Source organism: Chionomys nivalis, chromosome X (genome assembly GCF_950005125.1).
Source record: "Chionomys nivalis chromosome X, mChiNiv1.1, whole genome shotgun sequence".
NCBI lineage: Eukaryota > Metazoa > Chordata > Mammalia > Rodentia > Cricetidae > Chionomys > Chionomys nivalis.
Genome location: NC_080112.1, coordinates 72,453,663 through 72,473,475, shown reverse-complemented (window position 1 = coordinate 72,473,475; position 19,813 = coordinate 72,453,663). Strand labels below are relative to the sequence as shown.

The 19,813-nt window shown below is 38.3% G+C and overlaps 1 protein-coding gene and 1 pseudogene across 1 annotated transcript in view; one reads left to right on the top strand and one right to left on the bottom strand.

Moving 5' to 3' along the window:
• Positions 1-227: 227 nt before the first annotated feature.
• Chic1 (cysteine rich hydrophobic domain 1) overlaps positions 228-19,813 on the bottom strand; it is a 44,319-nt gene continuing 24,733 nt past the window's right edge. Inside the window, exons 4-6 of the mRNA XM_057759173.1 lie at positions 8,866-8,922; positions 8,539-8,598; positions 228-6,865 (exon numbers count right to left, since the gene is read on the bottom strand). Coding sequence (XP_057615156.1) covers positions 6,815-6,865; positions 8,539-8,598; positions 8,866-8,922 — 168 coding nt within the window. The 3' untranslated portion in view covers positions 228-6,814. The remainder of the gene's footprint in view (positions 6,866-8,538; positions 8,599-8,865; positions 8,923-19,813) is intronic.
• On the top strand, positions 18,651-18,749 carry LOC130868687 (U6 spliceosomal RNA; annotated as a pseudogene).

Genomic DNA, 19,813 nt, shown 5'->3' with positions numbered 1-19,813 from the left:
ATATTCTTTCTCTGGGGGGGGGCATGTGAAGAGGTCAGAGGAAATCTTGTAGGAGTTAGTTCTCTCCTTTCACCAAGTAGCTCCCAGGAATTGAACTCAGGTCACCAGGCTTGGCAACAAGTGCCTCTGTACCAGCTGAGTTCTTGTACCCATGCCCAAGTAATGAAAACATAAAGCAGGAAAGAAAAAAGGTGCACCCCAAAGCCACAGGGTTCAATTCATTAACATAGATTTGTACTTTATTGGAATTTTGCATCCTGAGAATAAAATTTTATCTGACAAGTGAACAACAACAGAAGCAGCAGTGAAAGTTTCAGAGGCAGGTATCCTTCATTTTGGCACAGCTGTATATAGGTTGAGTTCTTTCAGGGGAGTCAATCCTGGACTCCAGGGGGAAGAGGAATTCATTCCACAGGCTACATAACACTACAAGATGCATGAAAGTTCGTGGTTTGAAGGACATATCCACTGTTATTCTCTTCTGGTAAAGCTGTCCAAACAGGAATCCTCTGCCAAAATGTAGAAGTCACTTATATTTCAACCAGATTTTTTTGAACAGTGACAGCTCTGTAGCTATCTGGATGTCCTGTTCTTGCAGTAGAGATTCACACTTGTATGTGGTTAGTCCAAGGATGGCAAACTAGCTTGTAGATTATATAATTTCAAACATTTGAAACTTGTTCCAAAGTCCAGGCATTAAAACAGTTTCCAACTATTTGCTTACAATAAAACAGAAAAGCAGGAAAATTATGCCAAGATAAAAGCAAATAAGCAGGAGTAAAAGGAACATTAGAGAACTTATTGCCTTGCTTATCACACAGACATCACACAAACTTTAAGAGACTGAGAAACTGACCAACATGACACCAGAACACTGCATATTTGAATCCTGTGTGTGTACATGGACACGCCTCAATGAATCAGTTCAGTTCCAGAAGCCAAAACTGGGCAAATTATAATCCGAATTTATAGCCCAATCTAGTCAATATTCACTCTCATTCTCCCTCTCTCTGTCCTCTCTCTCTCTGTCCTCTCTCTCTCTCTCTCTCTCTCTCTCTCTCTCTCTCTCTCTCTCTCTCTCTCCATCATCCAGGAACTAGGAAGCAATTGTTGAGGGGGTCAAATAATCCTGATTCTTTTAGAAAAGTGGCTCCCAACTTTTTCATCTCTAAATTCCTTCTCCGTTTTCAAGTATATATTAAAGTACACTTAAGGACGCCTTCCTATTTTCCATTAAATACAAGCACACTTCCGTTCACAGTTTCTGATCAGTGTTGGTAAGCTATGTTGAAAGACAGAACAGGAAAGAACATGAGCAAAATGCATGCTGATTCCATGTCTTGTTTGGATGGTGGAGAAGGAATGTGATAGGTCAGTGTGTGGCCTTTAGTGATATTTTTCGAATTAATTCTTGAAAAAGGCTCAAGGATACTTTCCACTGCTCTCTTTATCTGCCCCAAGCTAGAACCACTGGTTTACACCCACCTGTTCTCCCTAAATCAAGTATTAATATAGTACAATCATTCATGTTTAACAAATAGGGTATTGGCAACAAAAGTGACTGTTGAGAAAAATAAATCAAGCGCACACTTACTACTCTGTAGGGTGTTACCAAGAAAGAAAACAATGTGGATTGAAAGCCACATCTCCTTAAAAATTATATAATTATTCGATCCAATATTTCTTTTAGTCAGTTTCTAAGCATATGAACACACGAAAAAGACCTTCAATATCCCTGTGAGGTAGGTCCAGATTGTCGTCCCCACTTCAGCAATGAGGACATGAGGTACAGAGGGATTAAGCAGCAGAGCTAAAAATTAAACCAAAAGCGACTTGGGGTTGAACTCTAGGCCATTTTCCTTTCCACTTAATTTTCTAAATTCATTCCAATAGATTTTGTTGAGGGTGGGGAACTTGGTGAGACACTGAAGCAGATGTGAAATTGAATATGCAACTCTTCACATAGTCTAAGGGGACACTTTTCCATGTCTGCTCTTGTCACAGCTCCAATTCTTGCCTGGATACCAACTGCATAGTTGTATCCCACATGCAAACAGAGATCCCAGCCCTTGCTTCCTAGGGAAATGCCATTCACTTTTCTCAGCATAGAGGGGACAGGTCTACCAGAGATTTGGTTCTTTGAGTGTGCTTTTATTAACACACATCGACTAGCAGCCAGGCAGCAAACTGAACTCAAACTGCGCAAGGCACTGTGAGTCTCCACCAAGTCTGCACAGTAAAGATCTTCCACGGCTTCTCAGAACCATGGTGTGTTAGAACATTTCTCATTTTTTTTTTTTTTTTTGTTGTCCAGCTCAAGGTTCAGCCCTCTCCTTTTACAGATGGAAACACTGACATGTACTTTAAGTCACTTGCCTGGGGGCCACAATATTAGATTGTTTTTTCATTAAGTCTGACTTCGACAAACTGGGGGCCACAATATTAGATTGTTTCTTCATTAAGTCTGACTTCGACAAAATTCACAGAAAATGGAACATATTCTCAGGTTGCCATCATCAAAATAAAAAGGCTGGCTCAGAATCAGGTAAGGAAATGTTGGAACAAGGTAAGGATTACATACATACATATATACACACACTCACACATACATACACGGAAGGATATGCTTATAGATATCCTTCAATTATTTTTAGCTCACAAGTATATGAACAAGTATTGATAAACTTATTCTTCACCATGAAAAACCTCCCAACAGTTCACCACTCAAGGGATCCTGAATGACTTGATAGTTGTAAAATAGACCTTTTTCTTTTCTTTTTTAAAAAAGAAGCAGATTTTTATAGGCATATTTAGACTTAATTTCAATGAACTTGAACACTTCCAGTTAATTTAGTAAAAGAAAATATTTCTACTGTGTGAATTGTTCCGATTAATCAGGTAAGTATACTCTATATTTGCCTAGGGCATACAGTAAATTCAAATGAAATTTTGTTTGGGGTCTGCATGTTCAAGTAGTGCTTTAATTTTTAAGTGGCAGCTTATCTGTAAACAAAAATCAAAGTGCTAATGACTTGTAAAGGTCACAGACATTTGGAAATACCTAACTCTTGATAGGTTTACAAATGTTATTGAGCTTTACTCAAATTATCAAAGGCAACAATAAATCTCAGTAAAACGGCAATGCTAGGCATGAACACAGTTAAATTTCTGAGATATTAGTGTTTATAGAACATGCTAGTATAAGAAATATGAGTTTTAGTAGGGTCTTTATTAAAGACCACTGTCCTTCCAGAACCATGTTGAATTCTATGCTTACTAGCCTTAAAATTACAGTAATTTTAAGTGATTGATAGTTTTATTCAATGATATTTTGTCATTAATGTATCTCACGTTTGGAAGATAAGTAAATGGGCTTAAATAAGAGACAATCAATAACCTTGTGCTATCATGCCTAGTTGAAAAGAATAATTTCTAATAATCTACCAATTCATTCACTCTGCTTTCTTCCACATACCATGCTATCTTTGAAAAAGACAAGGCACTTTCCCATCTACTTCTAAAGTTACAATAATCTCTTTCCTAAATTAACATGTGGTAAGAGGGGAAAAACAGAGGACATGTCTGAGATGGAGTTATTCGGCTAATGACATTTGTCCATATTTTTATTAATAATATAGATGCTACTTGCCTTATGGACAAGCTTTAAAATGACCAGTTGAATAAATTTATTAAGCCAGAATCTTGGACCAAATGAGAAGTAACAGAAACCATGCTCTTTCTTTTCTTTTCTTTTCTTTTCTTTTCTTTTCTTTTCTTTTCTTTTCTTTTCTTTTCTTTTCTTTCCTTTCCTTTCCTTTCCTTTCCTTTCCTTTCTTTTCTTTTCTTTTCTTTTCTTTTCTTTTCTTTTCTTTGGAGACAGGGTCTCATTCTGTAGCCCAGGCTGTCTTCCAATTCATGGCAATTCTCTTGCTTTAGCTTCTGAAATTGTGGGATTAAAAGTGCAAACCAGCACGCCAGGTTTTTCAGAATGTGACTTAGAAAAAAGTCTTTTAACTTGCAATCTCCAAGTCTGGTGAGATTGAAATGCTTTGGCAAAAACATGCTATTTTAAAATGTTTTTCCTCTGGAAACTACCATGGCAATTTTAATAAAGGGATATTATGTATCAAAGAAATTAAAGTTAGTTTTTTTTCAATCAAAAATAACTTTCATAAAATAGTTGGTTAACCCAATGGAAAAATACAAGTTACACTCTATCCTGAGGCTAAGGGAAAAACAGTTTGGTGGGGGAGGAATTAGAGACCAAGGTGCACTCTGTCACATTAGCATTTGTTGTGAGTCATTTCAATAAGAAGGAATCTCATCCCCAACCAAACTAATCACCCCCCTCGCGGGGAAGCAGTGTGAAACAAAGAAACGAAAAAAGCCAGATTGTCTTCTGTGTAGTTCGAGAAACTATGATTAGTCAATCACTATATTGAACAATCAATTAACACATTTATGAATGAGTAGTTCCAATCGAATTGACATATTGTAAAATGTTATTTTTTAATGACAAATACTATTGTAACTTGAATTATACTTGGTCACCTCCAGATACAAGCTATTCCTATTTTAATATCTGTTTCATGGAAACAATTTGTTACACTTCTTGTTTTTTGTATTGTTGAACAAAATGAAGTGTGATTTGTCCACGGCAGAAAAAGTTTCTATGATCACTACTTGGTCAAATTCTAAGGCTCAAGACGTAATGTAAGATTGCCAAGGGCTGACATTCACAAAAAAATTATCTTACCAGTAAGGAATAAGATTCTGTATTATGATGGAATGGAAATCAATTTTGGTATTTAAATGTCACAGTATGAAGCATAAATCTGATGACATTAGCTGCAACATAAAACATAGATATGATTTTCCCTGACCTTAGCTATAAAACAAGACATTGGGTATGCATTTTCAGAGGCTTTCTTCTTGTCTATAAAAATACAGCTTCAATCCTGCAGCAGGCAGACATATTTGCAGGCATACACAATAAATATACTAGAATTTAGAGATCTGGGGTGGCTGGGTGACATGGGGGGGATGGGTCTCCAAAAGTGTTTGTGCAAACCATTAGAACAACATCAAACTGGTCTTTCCTCCTCTGGTCAAGGACTAAGGATTTCAGATTAGGCATAACTTTTAAAAGTGGCTTAAAAAGGCTTGACCTTGTATGCAGAAATGATTGTTCTGTTCAATGAAATGAACTGACTTAAAAGCAGTTAAGAGTAGAAGGGTAAAGAGAATGTATTCAGTAACCGCAAGTACAAACAATGCCCATATACAGGCATTCCCTTGCAGTTGAATTCGTGTGATATTAAACTTTTGTTATATTTTAATTTCAAATTGTAGTAGAAGCAGAGTGGTAATCTCACTCAATTTAACTGTAAAAAAAAAAAAAAGAGAGAAAGATGCATGTACCAACCAAAACACATGACCAATTTACAAACGGAATACAATTTTATCTAAATTTTACTTGTCTTTCCTCATTGACAATTTCCAAATGTTTAGAAAAGATTCTCAAGCAGAAGGCTAAGAATATTTTCCCAACTCTGACTAGACTACTGCATAGTCCATAGCTACAGTTTCTCAGCACTCTTTCTCAATGTAGAATGCAGGCTAAAATGTGGCTTTCATGGAGGCCTTGATGTCTCACAAGATTAAAAATCTCAAAACACTTTTTTGATTTTTTTTTTTTTGAGACAGGGTTTCTCTGTGTAGCCCTGGATGTCCTGGAATTCATTATGCAGATCAGGCTGGCCTTGAACTCAGAGATCCACAGCTTTAGCCTCCTAAGTACTGGGATTAAAGGCCTGCACCAGGATGAATTGGCTCTCAAGACACTTAAAAGGGGAAATTCTATGTATTTTCAAAGGAGAGAAAAGATACATAGGGGAAAGGAAATGAGAGCTAATGCATGAGTTAGATGTCAACTATTTGGGGGAGTGGAGCGGAGAACAAATGAAGAGCAGTGAATTAAATAGAAAAAATAAGATTCTTGGTCTCAGGTGTAACGCACAAGGTCTGAACTAATGGTTTCAATTTTAATCCACTTTGTTAGGAAGGGCAATCTTGCCCCACACCTGAAATTTAACATACTCATGTTGGCTTTGCCACAAAACAGCATGTTAAAGGTCTCTACATTCAAAAGGATGCTTGCAAACTTCATATCAAGATCTACGTGGACATGTTGGCAATACATTAATAATAATAATAATCCTGTAAACCATGGCATACCACATTTTACATTATGCAAAGAGACAATATTTACAAGTCTTTAGGAGTTTAAATATTTTATCCACTAACATAAGTGACAATTTAGCAAAGTGCAGGAGGAAACCAGTGCTATTAATTGCATGTTCTTTAAAAGCAGAGTAAAACCATTTCTAAAAGCTACCAAAAGCGTATTTGGGTGTGTCCAGTAAGGGATTACAGAGCATTAAATAGCCTAGAAAATGATGCGTATTTAGAAACGGTGAGTGTGAAAATCCTAAGGCAGCATGCTCAGAACAAGGGTTTTGTTTGTTTCTTTACACACCAGCACTGATGTTTTTAGTGTCAACTACATATAATTGTATATGTTTGTGTGTATTTATTTAAAAATTGAGAGTGCAAAACACAAGCCTCATTTAATAACAAAAAGATGTGCAAATTGCCTTCTTAAATCAACACAAATAAAAGAGTGAGAAGAATATTCTACTGTTATAAAGAATAAATTGAACACAGCAAAGGAGACTTCTCCATTCCAAGATCATCTACAAGGCACTAAGGGTAGGAAATGACAGATAACACAGAAGTGACCAAACAAAATTCCTCAGTCAGGTCGGAATATGGGGTATTTTGGTAAGAATTCTATTAGGATTACCTGTAAAAAAAAAAAAGAAAAGAATATATTGACAAAATAATCTTTATTTATGTACATAAACTTGCAAAGTCTAGTTGATTTCCACAGGACTGTATTTTCATTCTGAATTACAAGAAGTAAAATATACAAGATGTGACAAAACAGGCCATGCTTTTCAAAACTGAACAGGACGGTGAACCTACCCACTAGAACTGACAGCTACTACTGCCTGATTTCCAACAGTTACTTTCTTAGAACCAAATTCTATTACATTTTTATATCCTAGAGCCAAGTAGAAGAGATTAAAACTACTTTATACAGATTAGGAAAAAAATACCAGTTTTTATTTTATTTTTCAATTAAAGCAGCTAATATTAGTTGAGGATTATTATTTTTTGAAACTTGTTTGCAAAATAGGAGTTGTCCAAACGATTGACTATAAAACAACTGAACTGCAGAAGGGCTTACAAGATTTCTGTTTTTGTGAGACAAGAGCCTCAATTTGTGGCCCTGGCTGGCCTGGAACTCTCTATATAGATCAAGCTGGCCCCAAACTCACAATGCTTTAATTGCAAGTGCTGGAATTAAAGGCAGGAGGAACTTCTATTATTAAGCTATTATTTTCATCATGATGAAGACAGTCCTAAGGATCAAACTCAGGGCTCTAGATGCTGGACAAGCACTTTACCAACTGCACTATAGTCTCAGACCTGGCATGTTTAATGATAAACATTGGGAGCTTAGAAGATCCATGATGGTGAACTAGATCATGTTGTTTCTAAGTGCTCTTATGCTTTATGATTAAAGCTGCCTGTTTTCTTTTCTTTTTGAAATTGTTTTGAGATAGGGTCTCATTATGTTATCCTGGCTGGCCTGAAACTTCGAGATCCACTTGCCCCTGACACCCAAGTGCTGGGATGAGAGGTGTGTGCCACTGCACCCAGCAAGACTGTATATTTTCAGTAAAAATTCTTAGCCAATATTTAAATCTATTTTAATAGATTTTATTTATTCAATAGTTTATTCACTCCAAGTTAAATTTCAGCCAAGTTAAAGATGAACCAGATAGCCAGGTGGTGGTGGCACCTGAAGGCACAGGCAGGTAGATCTCTTGTGAGTCTGAGGACAGCCTGGTCTACAGAGTGTGAGTTCCAGGACAGCCAGGGCTGTTACACACAGAAACCCTGTCTCAAAAAACTAAACCAAACAACTAAACAGGAAAAACAAAACAAAACAAACAAAAACCAACAAAAAAAAAAAAGAAAAGAAAAGCCAGGTACGAGATGACTTCATGGAAAAAAAAAAAGAGCGAAAAAAAATAAAGAAAAGCCAGGGATATGGGTCCAGAATTGAAAGTTAATTCCTTATGTAAGTTTTTTTATTCTTTTTTTTTTTTTTTGACACGCTTGCACCATGGTATATTTTGCTAGGTAGCAGCTGTTCTCAGTGCTGTAGGTTAGGGTGTACAACATTTTGAGCTGAGACTTTTCTAAGATGTACATGATCTGTAGGCTTTCAAGATACTTTAGGTTGGCCACAAATCTAAAGAAAATGAATGGTGGCCTCTATGCCCCAACAGACAGAAGTTCAGGCTGAGAAGCTAAAGGGCCTGAACAACAGATGGCAAACACAGTAAGCAATACATAGCATTTGGGGTGAAATCACAAGAATACTTAAAACAGCTTCATACTTACATATTCCATCATATTGCTAGTTTCACATTTCCTTTTAGTCAACTTCCAGTGCAAAGCAAGCTAAAAAGGTAGAGTTTGGTTAAGAATTTTTCTGTCATCTTTGGTTAATTGCAATGTACTGCATTTGAATAAGAGTAAAATCTAGGCTGCATGACATAAAACAGCGCCTCAAATACCTTACCCAGAAGATATACTAGTAAGGGGGTAACAGGATTAAGTTTGCTAATCCATTCCTTTGTGTGGTGGATTAATTCACTTAGTACTTACTTTTTCAATTTGATAATTCAAAACTACAAATAGGGTACCCACTTGCCTTAAATTTCTTACCTTGTGGTATAATCTGTTATTTTCCCATTCTAGTAACTTCTGAATTGATCTTCTGGTCTAAGAAAAAGGATTAAGATTCCATGAGAAGGTAACTTAAACATTATAAGCTACATGTATCTGTGTTTTTTGTCTTCTTGTAAGGCACTACTCATTTTTTCTGTTTTTTTTTTTTAAATTACAAATCAGAAAAAAGTGCAACATATATAGAAACTGCCAAAAGTGAAATAACACTTTGAGTGGTTACTGCATAGCCATAAAAAAAGATCTCTCTGTGAGTTCAAGGCCAGCCTGGTCTACAAAGGGAGTTCCAGGACAGGCTCCAAAGCTACAGAGAAACCCTGTCTCGAAAAACAAAACAAAAAACCAACAAAACAAAACAAAACAAAAGATCTCTCCACCCACTCATCCATCCATCAAATTTTAATTTATGCTTTTTTTTAAAAGATTTATTTATTAAGCATACAATGTACTGCTGGCAAGGAAGGCACCAGATCTCATTACAGATGGTTGTGAGCCACCATGTGGTTGCTGGGAATTGAACTCGGGACCTCTGGAAGAGCAACCAGTGCTCTTAACCTCTGAGCCATCTCTCCAGCCCCTAATTTATGCTTTTCCAAATGAAGTACGCATATGAATTGCTGTGTGGTACGTGGTCATGCACTGGACAGCTATGGAAACCCATCAACAGTGCTAACACGGAGCAGCAGCAGCTGTGGGCCTCATGCAGATGTTCGAGAACCTTTCTCAGGACTACTTTTTCAGTAAACACCTCACATTCCGAACTAAGCTGGTTCAGCCCAGGTTTTCCTAGCAGATGGTGAAGTGGAATGGACAGATGCAAGGCAGGAACCGGATACAGCAGAGTCTCTCCATTCTAATCCATTCAAAATGCATGCATATTGGAGGGTATTAGAAAGTTTCTAAAGCTTCTGAAAATGCTGGAAGATTACCAGGCATTTTTGATTCTTATTGGAAAGGGTTTTTGATTAACATAAAAGAAGGAAAGCCAGATGCTCCCCAGCATTTGGGAGGTGCACTCCTGTGAGTTCTGCACAGTCAGGAGTCGGAGCCACACAGTGAGATCCTGCGTCAAAATACATAAATAAGAAAAGGGAGGAAGGAGTCATTTGTAAAAAAAAAAAATGAAAAGAAAATTCAGTAGAAAGGTGAAAGACTTGTATTTTGATCATGAAATGATGCATTCTATTGTTGAACTGTCCACACTGCTTCAGGGCAATACACAAATGAGAAAGAAAATCCTCAGACTTGTATGGGACCACCAAAGACCTTCAGAGACAAAAGAGTCTCGAGAAAGAGCAAAGGTAAAGCCATTACGTGTCCTGATGTGAAACTCTTAATTGAAAGGATAATCAAAACAGTGGGGCACTAGTGTAAAAGACAGACATAATGGCTGCTCTTGCAGAGGGCTGGGATTCAGTTTCTAGCATCCATGCTGGGAGATTTATAACCACTCGTAATTCTTACTCCAGGGGAGCACACACACAAATATAAAAACAACCCCTTCAGACATAGCCCAGTAGAACAGAACAGGGAACCTAAAAATAAACCCACACACGATCAAGTAATTTTCAAGAAGGCTAGCAAAAGTGCACACTGGGAAGGTAGGAGTTTCCCGAATGGTGTTGGGAAACCGGATATCTAAAGGTAAGCATGAAGTTGGTCCGAGCTTACTTATATTAACTCAGATGAATTAAAAGCTAAATATTTACTCAGAAGCTAGAAAACTTATTTTTTAAAAAAAGATAATATGCAATAAGCTCCTTTATACTGCTTTTGGCAATGTTTTCTTTTAATATGAACCCCCCCAACAAAAACACCCACCTAAAACAAAACAATAACAGAAAACCCTAGCACCTCTCCCAACCCCCACCAAAAAAAAACCCCAAAACATAAAACCCAGACAGGGAGAAAATAAAAAAAGAAATCAAAAGGCAACACACAGAATGTGAGACCATTATCTGCAAGTCATACACCTGAATTAAACTCCAAAACATGTAAAGAACTCCCACAACGGAACAGAAAACAACAAAACAACCAGTCCAAACCGGTCCATTAGCAGAAGGGCCAACTGGTGAAAGAGGAAATAAAAATTTCTTTAGGCTTTTGTTTAAACCACTCTGCTTTGAATTTCTCACCAGGGGTGGGAAGTGGGAGGTGGGAATGGGGGGTGGGGAAGAAGTCAGCCATTTTGGAAGTATGACACCTTCATTACCTAGTCATGGCTCCTCTCCCTACCTGTCTGCCTATCGGGAAATCTGTCTAATTCCCAGTTCTCAGTATGATGATATATGCATCGGTAGACCACTTTGAAGCCAACTTTTTCATTGCTGAGACTAGCAGAATCCTAGAGGAGCAGAAGGAGGGAAAGGGTGAAATTTAGTAGGGGATGGTGGCGCACGCCTTTAATCCCAGCACTCGGGAGGCTGAGGCAATGGATCTGTGTGATCTGAGGCCAGCCTGGTCTACAAAGTAAGTTCTAAGACATCAAACTCTACGTAGTGAGACTCTGTCTCAAAAAAGTTAATAAAGAAAGGTGTATAAATATCTAGCTTTTCCAGAGTTTGGTTTTGTGTTTTGCCTGCAGTCACTTCTGCTGTTGTGACACAAGGTGGCGCTCTAAGTCCAGGTTTCTGTATAGGCTCAGCAGTTCTCAAGATCTCACTTTTTCTCTGTTTTTCTCTTTGCATCTCCCTCCTTCCCCCACTTCTTTATTTTAAGACAGGGTCTTACTATGCAGCCCCGGCTGTCCTGATAACTCACTGTGTAGATCAGGCTGGCCTCGAACTCACAGGGGTCTTAAACTTGCAAAGACCCACCTACTGCTGTCTCCTGAGTGCTGGGATTAAAAGAATGTATGAAGCCTGGTCAGATTTGCTACTCTTACAGAGGATCCAGGTTGAGCACCCGAGTGGCAGCTCACAATTGTCTGTAACTCTAGTTTCGGGGCATGCAATGCCCTCTTCTAGCCTCCGTGAACAACAGGTGCACAAGTGGTGCACGTACATACATAAAAGCACAACACCCATACACATAAAAATAGAGAAATAAATAAGAAATTAAATAATGATAATCTCCTGCATAGAGATCATTTGACCTATGTGGATTCACTGCTAAATTCTATGAAATCATTAAGGAAGAAATTAGTATTTCTCAGCAATATCATCCAGAAAACAGGGGCAGAGCAAATCCTTCCTAACTTGTCTACAGGGCCATTATTTCCATAGTACTCAAACCAAATAAAGATGCTACACAAACATACCTGTAGGTTAGCTGGTATTTCTTTGTAAACAATGCTACAATAATCCCAAATTAAACATTACAAATACAGTAAGGTATTTATCACAGCCAAGTGGGATTTGAAAATCAATCCATCATATTAGCAAATATAAAGAAGAAATATCACGTGATCGTATCAATACACATAGGAAAGGAAACAACACTGAGTGGACTCAGTGTTTACTTCTTCAACTTGAAGAATAATATCTAGAAAAAGTACAGCTAAGTTTATAGCTAAGATCACACATGGAACAGCTGAGATATATAGCCAATATTCCTATTAAAAGTCACAGTGAGGGGCTGGAGAGATGGCTCAGTGGTTAAGAGCATTGCATGCTCTTCCAAAGGTCCTGAGTTCAATTCCCAGCAACCACATGGTGGCTCACAACCATCTGTAAAGAGGTCTGGCGCCCTCTTCTGGCCTTCAGGCATACACACAGACAGAATATTGTATACATAATAAATAAATAAATATTAAAAAAAAAGGTCACAGTGAGCCAGGTGGTGGTGGCACACACCTTTAATCCCAGCACTTGGGAGGCAGAGACAGGCGGATCTCTGTGAGTTCGAGGCCAGCCTGGTCTACAGAGCTGGTTCTAGGATAGTCAGGGCCACACAGAGAAATTGTGTCTCATAAAACCAAAAACCAAACCAAAACAACAACAAAATCACAGTGGTTGTCATAGCTAATGTGATAGGACAAGAAAGACAAGGCAGAAAGAATGGGATGTGTATCTGGCTGCTCACATTCCTGTAACAGTTTACCATGGAGCAGGTGGCTTTTGAAAAGCAGATATCTAGTCCTCAGAGGTATGGCAGTGGAGATGCCCAAGATCATATTGCCTGGAGACGCAGTATCACACGAGGCACCAATTCTTGGCTCATGCATAGTCATCTTCTTGCCATGTCATTCTTTTTGGCAGAGGGGTGAGACAGTTATCTAGAGTTTCTTTAATAAGGGCATTCATTTTGTTCATAAGGGCCCTGGCTCATGATATAATCACTTTTCCAAAGCCCCACTCCACATGATGATTAGATTTCAACACAGCAATTTTGGGAGATGTAAACATTTAGGCTGTACCATTCTGCCCCCCTGTCCCTGTCCCCAATTTCATATCCTCTCACTCCTTTTTTTTTTTTTTTGAGACAGGGTTTCTCTGTAGCTTTGGAGTCTGTCCTGGAACTAGCTCTTGTAGATCAGGCTGGCCTCAAACTCACAGAGATCCGCCTGCCCTTGCCTCCTGAATGCTGGGATTAAAGGCGTGTGCTACCAGTACTCAGCATCATGCCCTCTTGTACAGAATGCATTCATTCCATCGCAGAAGTCCCCATTCCAACATCAAAACAAGTGGAATTTAAAATTACAAACACAATATTGTTTAGTTGAGAATCCACAAATAGCAATAGTAAAGTAGAAATTTAATAAACTATGAATGAAATCACAAACTCTGAGGAAAGAAATAAACAACTATCCAAATAGAGAGATATTCCAGGAACACAGGTGAACTAGACTCAATATTGTCAAAATGTCCAGTCTTCCCAAATTAATCTATATTTTAAAGTACTTTCAGACAAAGTCCCAGGTAGATATCATGAAAATATAAATGAACTGATTCTAGAGCTTATACAAAAAGGCAAGCATCCAGAGTAGTCAACAAAGAACTAATGGAGAACAAAGTCAGAGAGAGGGTGACAACTACCTGCTCTCTTCACTTAGTATAAAAGATACATTTAAAAATTATTTACTCATGTATTTTATGTATACGAGTACCCTGTCTGCACACCAGAAGAGGGCATCAGATTCCACTATAGAAGATTGTGACTCCACTCTGTAGTAGTTGGGAATTGAACTCAGGACCTTTGGAAGACCAGCCAGTGATCTTAACTGCTGAGCCACCTCTCCAGTCCCATAAATGTACTTTAACCCAGCAAAGTGTTATTGATAAAAGTATTAATGGGACTGATAAGAGGGGTAAAAAGATAAATGCACATAAATCTAAAGCCATCTGAGTTTTGACAAATGATGAAAGGCCTTCTATTGGAGAAAGAATAGTATAGTCTTTTTGCATATAGTTCTTTTTTTTTTTTTTTTTTTTTGTTTTTTGAGACAGGGTTTCTCTGTGGTTTTTGGAGCCTGTCCTGGAACTAGCTCTTGTAGACCAGGCTGGTCTCAAACACACAGAGATCCGCCTGCCTCTGCCTCCCAAGTGCTGGGATTAAAGGCGTGCGCCACCACCGCCCGGCCCTGCATATAGTTCTTGAACAAGAAGACATTCACAATTAAAAATGAATCTATTCAAAGATCATGGACATAAATGTAAACTGCAAAACTATAAAATGAATATACTATAGACTAAAACAAAATTGAGGTGACTTTAGGTTTGGTAATAGATTCTTAGATATGCAACCAAAAGGAAGAAGATAAAACTAAAATAAAAAATTGGTTATGTTGAAATCAATAAAATTTAAAAATTCTGGTACAGATAGCTAATTGTTATGAGAATGAGAAGATAAGCAGTGGACTGGAGAAAATATTTGCAAAGTACTTATCTTGAAGACTACTGGCATGTACAGTATTTGGATCGTTTTAAAAAGTTGAACTGTATTCAAAGAAAAAGAAAACTGGGCAAGCCCCTGGCTTGTTAGATAATGGTGTTCCTTTAAAAATGGATGTGTGAGCATACTCTGGAAGGTATACAGTCTTTCTTCTTCTTCTAGAAGTATCCCATACCTGGGTTATTAAAAATGGAGATGGTTGTGCACCATGGCACATGCTTTTAATTTTAGCGTTTGGGAAGCAGAGACAGTTAAACCTAAGACAATATCTCAAAAACAAAAAACCCAAACTATAACAGTCCCCCAACAAATAAAAAACAACAAAACCAAATTCCCAAACAAAGGGGTAGTGTGAATAGAAACCTTTCAAAGAAGATACACAAATGCCAGGTAAGCACACAAAAAAGTCTGCTCAGCATCATATGACTCCGTAGAGCTGGAAATCAAAATTGTGAAATGCTGATTGTGTTGCACCAGCTGGGAAACAGCACTGCACAGGTGTTCAAACCACCAAAATCTAAAACACTGACAACGCCAAATGCTGGGGCTGAGGCTAGATAAACAGAAGTTCTAGTTACTGCTTGTAGGAATGCAGAATGGATTGACACCATGGAAGGCAGTTTGGCAGTTTCCTACAAAGCTAAGCATACTCCTACTGAATGATCAGCATCGTAATTCTTGGTACTTATTCAAATGAGTTTTAAAGTTCTGCTCACTCATCTTTATGAGGGCTACGTCTTGAAGCAACTAAGATGGCCTTCAACAGGTGAAGAGGTGATTAAAAAAAAGCATAGGATATTTAAACAAAGCAATAGTATCCAGTGACTAGACCAAGGCTAGATCTGCTGAAATGAGCTACCAAGCCAAAACAAGTTTAAGAACCTTAAGTATATCCCGGTAAGTGGAGGAAGTTAGCATAAAAAGACTATCTGAACTAATTTTAAGCATATGTTTCTAGAAGAAACAGAAACATTAGAGACAAAAAAAGTTCAGTGATTGCTCAGGATTTGGAAGTGGGAGAGAGGGAGGAACAGGTACAGTAGAGTAGACACTTAGGCCTGTGAAATTACTATTCAGTATGACACTGTGATGACAAATAATGAACCCTAATGGAGACCATGAACTTTACTTAATTATAATGTAGCAACACTGGCTCATCAATTATGAAAATGTCATCACACGAACACTAGACGCCAACAGTAGGCGAAGTTGGCATCCTGTGATAACAAGTTTATGGGACTTCTGTATTTTTGTTCATTTTATTCTGTAAACCTAATATTGTTTAAGAAATATGCTAACTGGATTGGATATATATAATAACTCTAACTATATATAATAAATATGCTAACTCTCAACTCAGCAGTTAAGAGTGCTTGCTGCTCTTCCATAGGACCTGATTTTGATTCCCAGCACCCATATCAGGGAGCTCAGAACTGCCTATAACTAACTCTAGGGAAATCTGCTGCCTCTGGGCTGTGCAGGTACCTGTATTCATGTGGATATTAATTGCCTCTGCACATAATTAAAAATGAAATAAATCTAAAAAATAAGTGTCCTCTACAAGAGAAGCAAATTTTCATAACCACTAAGCTTTATCTTCAGTCCTAGTAAGGAAGCTTTTAAAGATGAAACCAAGCGACAGTGGACATTAATTTGAATTTGTTGAGAAAAAACAGAGAACTCTTAAGAGACCAAATGAATTTTACGTAAGATAAATTCAAAGCGAGTCATACCAAGACAGCATGTAATGAAACTATTAAAAGTCAACACATAAACTTGAAAGCAGCTAGAGAAGAGAACCTTGTATCAAGGGAGCCTCAAGGAGATGAAGAACTCATTTCACATCAGAGGCCAGGAAGCTCGGAGGCATTTAAGTGTTGAAAGAAAAATATCAATTAAAAATTCTGTGTCTAAAAAAAATTATCCTTTCACTAACAAGAGAAAATTTTTAAAAAATCCAGAAAAAAAAGGGGTGAGAAAATTTATTGTCATGTGAGCTGCCTATAAGAGATTCTAAAGAGAGTCCTTTAAAACCGGGCGGTGGTGGCGCACGCCTTTAATCCCAACACTCGGGAGGCAGAGGTAGGCGGATCTCTGTGAGTTCGAGGCCAGCCTGGTCTACAAGAGCTAGTTCCAGGACAGGAACCAAAAGCTACGGAGAAACCCTATCTCGGAAAAAAAAAAAAAAAAAAAAGAGAGTCCTTTAAGTTGAAATGAAAGGGCACCACCAATAAAATACCAAGTATATAATACATATTAAAAAAAACAGTTCTATTGCAATATGGTTAGTAACATCTCTTTTGATTTAGAAGACGAATCATAAAATGAAAATTATGTATCTGTATTAATAGGCACATAATACTCAAGATGTAACCTGAGATAATAACAACATAAAGGCAAAAGTGAGGACACACACAGGAGCAGAGTCTGTGCGATATAAGGTTGGGATTACTGTGCACGATGGCGGACTCCTTTAATCCTAGCAATTCGGAGGCAGAGGCAGGCGGATCTCTGCCAAGTTTGAGGCTAGCCTGGACTATACAGCGAGTTCCAGAATGGCCAAGGCTACACAGAGAAACCCTGTTTTGAAAAACCAAGAAAGTTGGAATTGGAACCAATAAAAAAAATATCAAAAAAATTATACACAAAAAGAATTGAGAAAATGCCTGGCTGTTAAATGTGAAATGACCCAGCAGGCTCATGTGTTTGAACCTTTGGTCTCCAGCTAGCTATGTTCAGAAGATGTAGAACCTTTGGGGAAAGAGACATGGTTTGTAGAGGTGGGTCACTGAGGTAGGTCTTTGAAGGTTCTAGGCTGGCCATGCTTCTGACCTAAGTTCTCTGCTCTGTGATCAACCATGATGTGAATGAGCTGCAAATTCTTGAGCCATGCACAGAGCTGCAACACCATGTCATCCCGACTTGATGGGCTATTCTCCTTGAAATCATGAGCCCAAAGAAATCTTCCCTTCTTTAAGCTGCCTTTTATCATAGGACATGAAAGATAAACCCAACAATACTTCACCACAAAAATCATTTATATATAAGACAAGGAGCTGTATTAGTTACTTCTCTACTGCTGCAATAAAACACCATGACAAAGGCAAATTAAAGAAGACTTTATTTGGGGTTACAGTTCCGGAAGGTTCGAAGGCATGGTGGCAGGAGCAGGAAGCTGAGGGCTGACATCTTGAACCATAAGCACTGAGAAGAGAACTGGAAATGAAACCTCAAAGCCCACCCGCAATAGTATACTTCCTTCAACAAGGCCATACCTCCTAAATTTATCCAAACAGTGCCACCAACTGGGATCAAAGTATTCAAACATCTGATCTTATGGATGGTATTACCATTCAAACCACCACTGGAGGTAACAGAAGAACTGAAGGACAATAAAAGTATGACAGGTAAAAATCAAAAAGCAAAATTAAAAAAAAGATAACTGTTTTATGAGCTGAATTCTGTTCTCTGAAAATTCATATTAAGGTATCAATTCCTGGTATCTTGGAAAGTGATTGCATTTGGAGATAGGGAATTAAACGGGGTAGTTCAGTTCAAATGAGGTCTTATTGGTATGGTATAATATAATGATATAATGATTGGTTTGCCTTTATGTTGTTTTTTGAAACACGATATCAGGTTAGCACCAAACTTGCTAGGTGGCTGAGGCTGGCCCTGAATTTCTGATCCTCCTGCTTCTACCTCCTGAGTGCTGAGATTACAGGCATGAGGCACCATACATGGTTATGATTGGAATTCTTATAGGAAGAGGATATTAAGAATCAGACCTGCAAACCCGGCAGTGGTGGTGCACACCTTTAACTCCAGCACTCAGTTTGAGGCCAACCTGGTCTACAGAGTGAGTTCCAGGATGGCAAAGCCAACCCTGTCTTGAAACCAACAAGCCACCAACAAGAAAAGAATCAGACATGGTGCTTGCTTTGGCACCTAAAATTGGAACGATACAGAGAAGATTAGCACGGCCCCTGCGCAGGGATGACACGCAAATTCGTGAAGCAAGAAAAAAAAATCAGACATGCACAGAGAGACAGGTGAATATACAGGGACAAGACTGTAATTAACTGTCCCAAAGACTCAGAAAAACAATCCTCTTGGAGACATTTTTTTTTTTGATTGAGGGATAGGGTCTCATTCACTATGTAGCCCTGGCCGGCCATGAAACTCTATGCAGGCCTTGAATTCACAGAAATATGCTTGCTTCAGCCTCCCAAATACTGAGATTAAAGGTGCGCTCCATCATGCACAGATGTTGAACACATCTTCATCTTGGGCTCCTAACATCCAGAATGGCAAGGAAATATATTTCAGTTGTTTAAGTCACCTAGCCTGTGGTACTTTGTTACCAAAGCATCAACACGTTAATCATAGTCAAGGTATATTATGTGGGAAAAGAATACATTATCTATTTTCCTTCCTTTTTTCCTTCCTTCCTTCCTTCCTTCCTTCCTTCCTTCCTTCCTTCCTTCCTTCCTTCCTTCCTTCTTTCTTTCTTTTTTTTTTTTCAAGACAGGGTTTCTCTGTGTAGCCCTGGCTGTCCTGGAACTCATTTTGTAGACCACACTGGCATCACAGAACTCACAAAGATCCACCTGCCTCCCGATTGCTGGGATTAAAGACGTGCATCACCACCGTCCGGCAACATTATCTATTTTCAATAATAGGGGAAAAACCCTAGAAATGTATATCTCACAGTTCTGGAGGTTTGAAATCTGTGATCAAGAAGCCAGCATGGTTGAGCCCTGGTGAGGGGCTTCTTGCCTGAGTGTTGAGAGCTGGCTATATATGTCTCTTCACATCACAAGAAAAGACAGAGATGGTGATGGAGAGGTAAAGTGAGTGGAGGATGGGAAGAGAGAACTCTTTGGTCTTTTCATATAAGGGCAATAATCTCATAAAGACTCTCCCCTTCAGGGTTAGGACTTTGACATAATGAATTTGGTGAAGACATAAACACTCAGTCAGTAATAATATAAGCTCATAAATCAGAGGAGAAATCTCATCTAGAAGACCTAACTATTACGAACATACATGCAATGAACAACAAACTAAAACCTATGATTAAAAATTGACTACA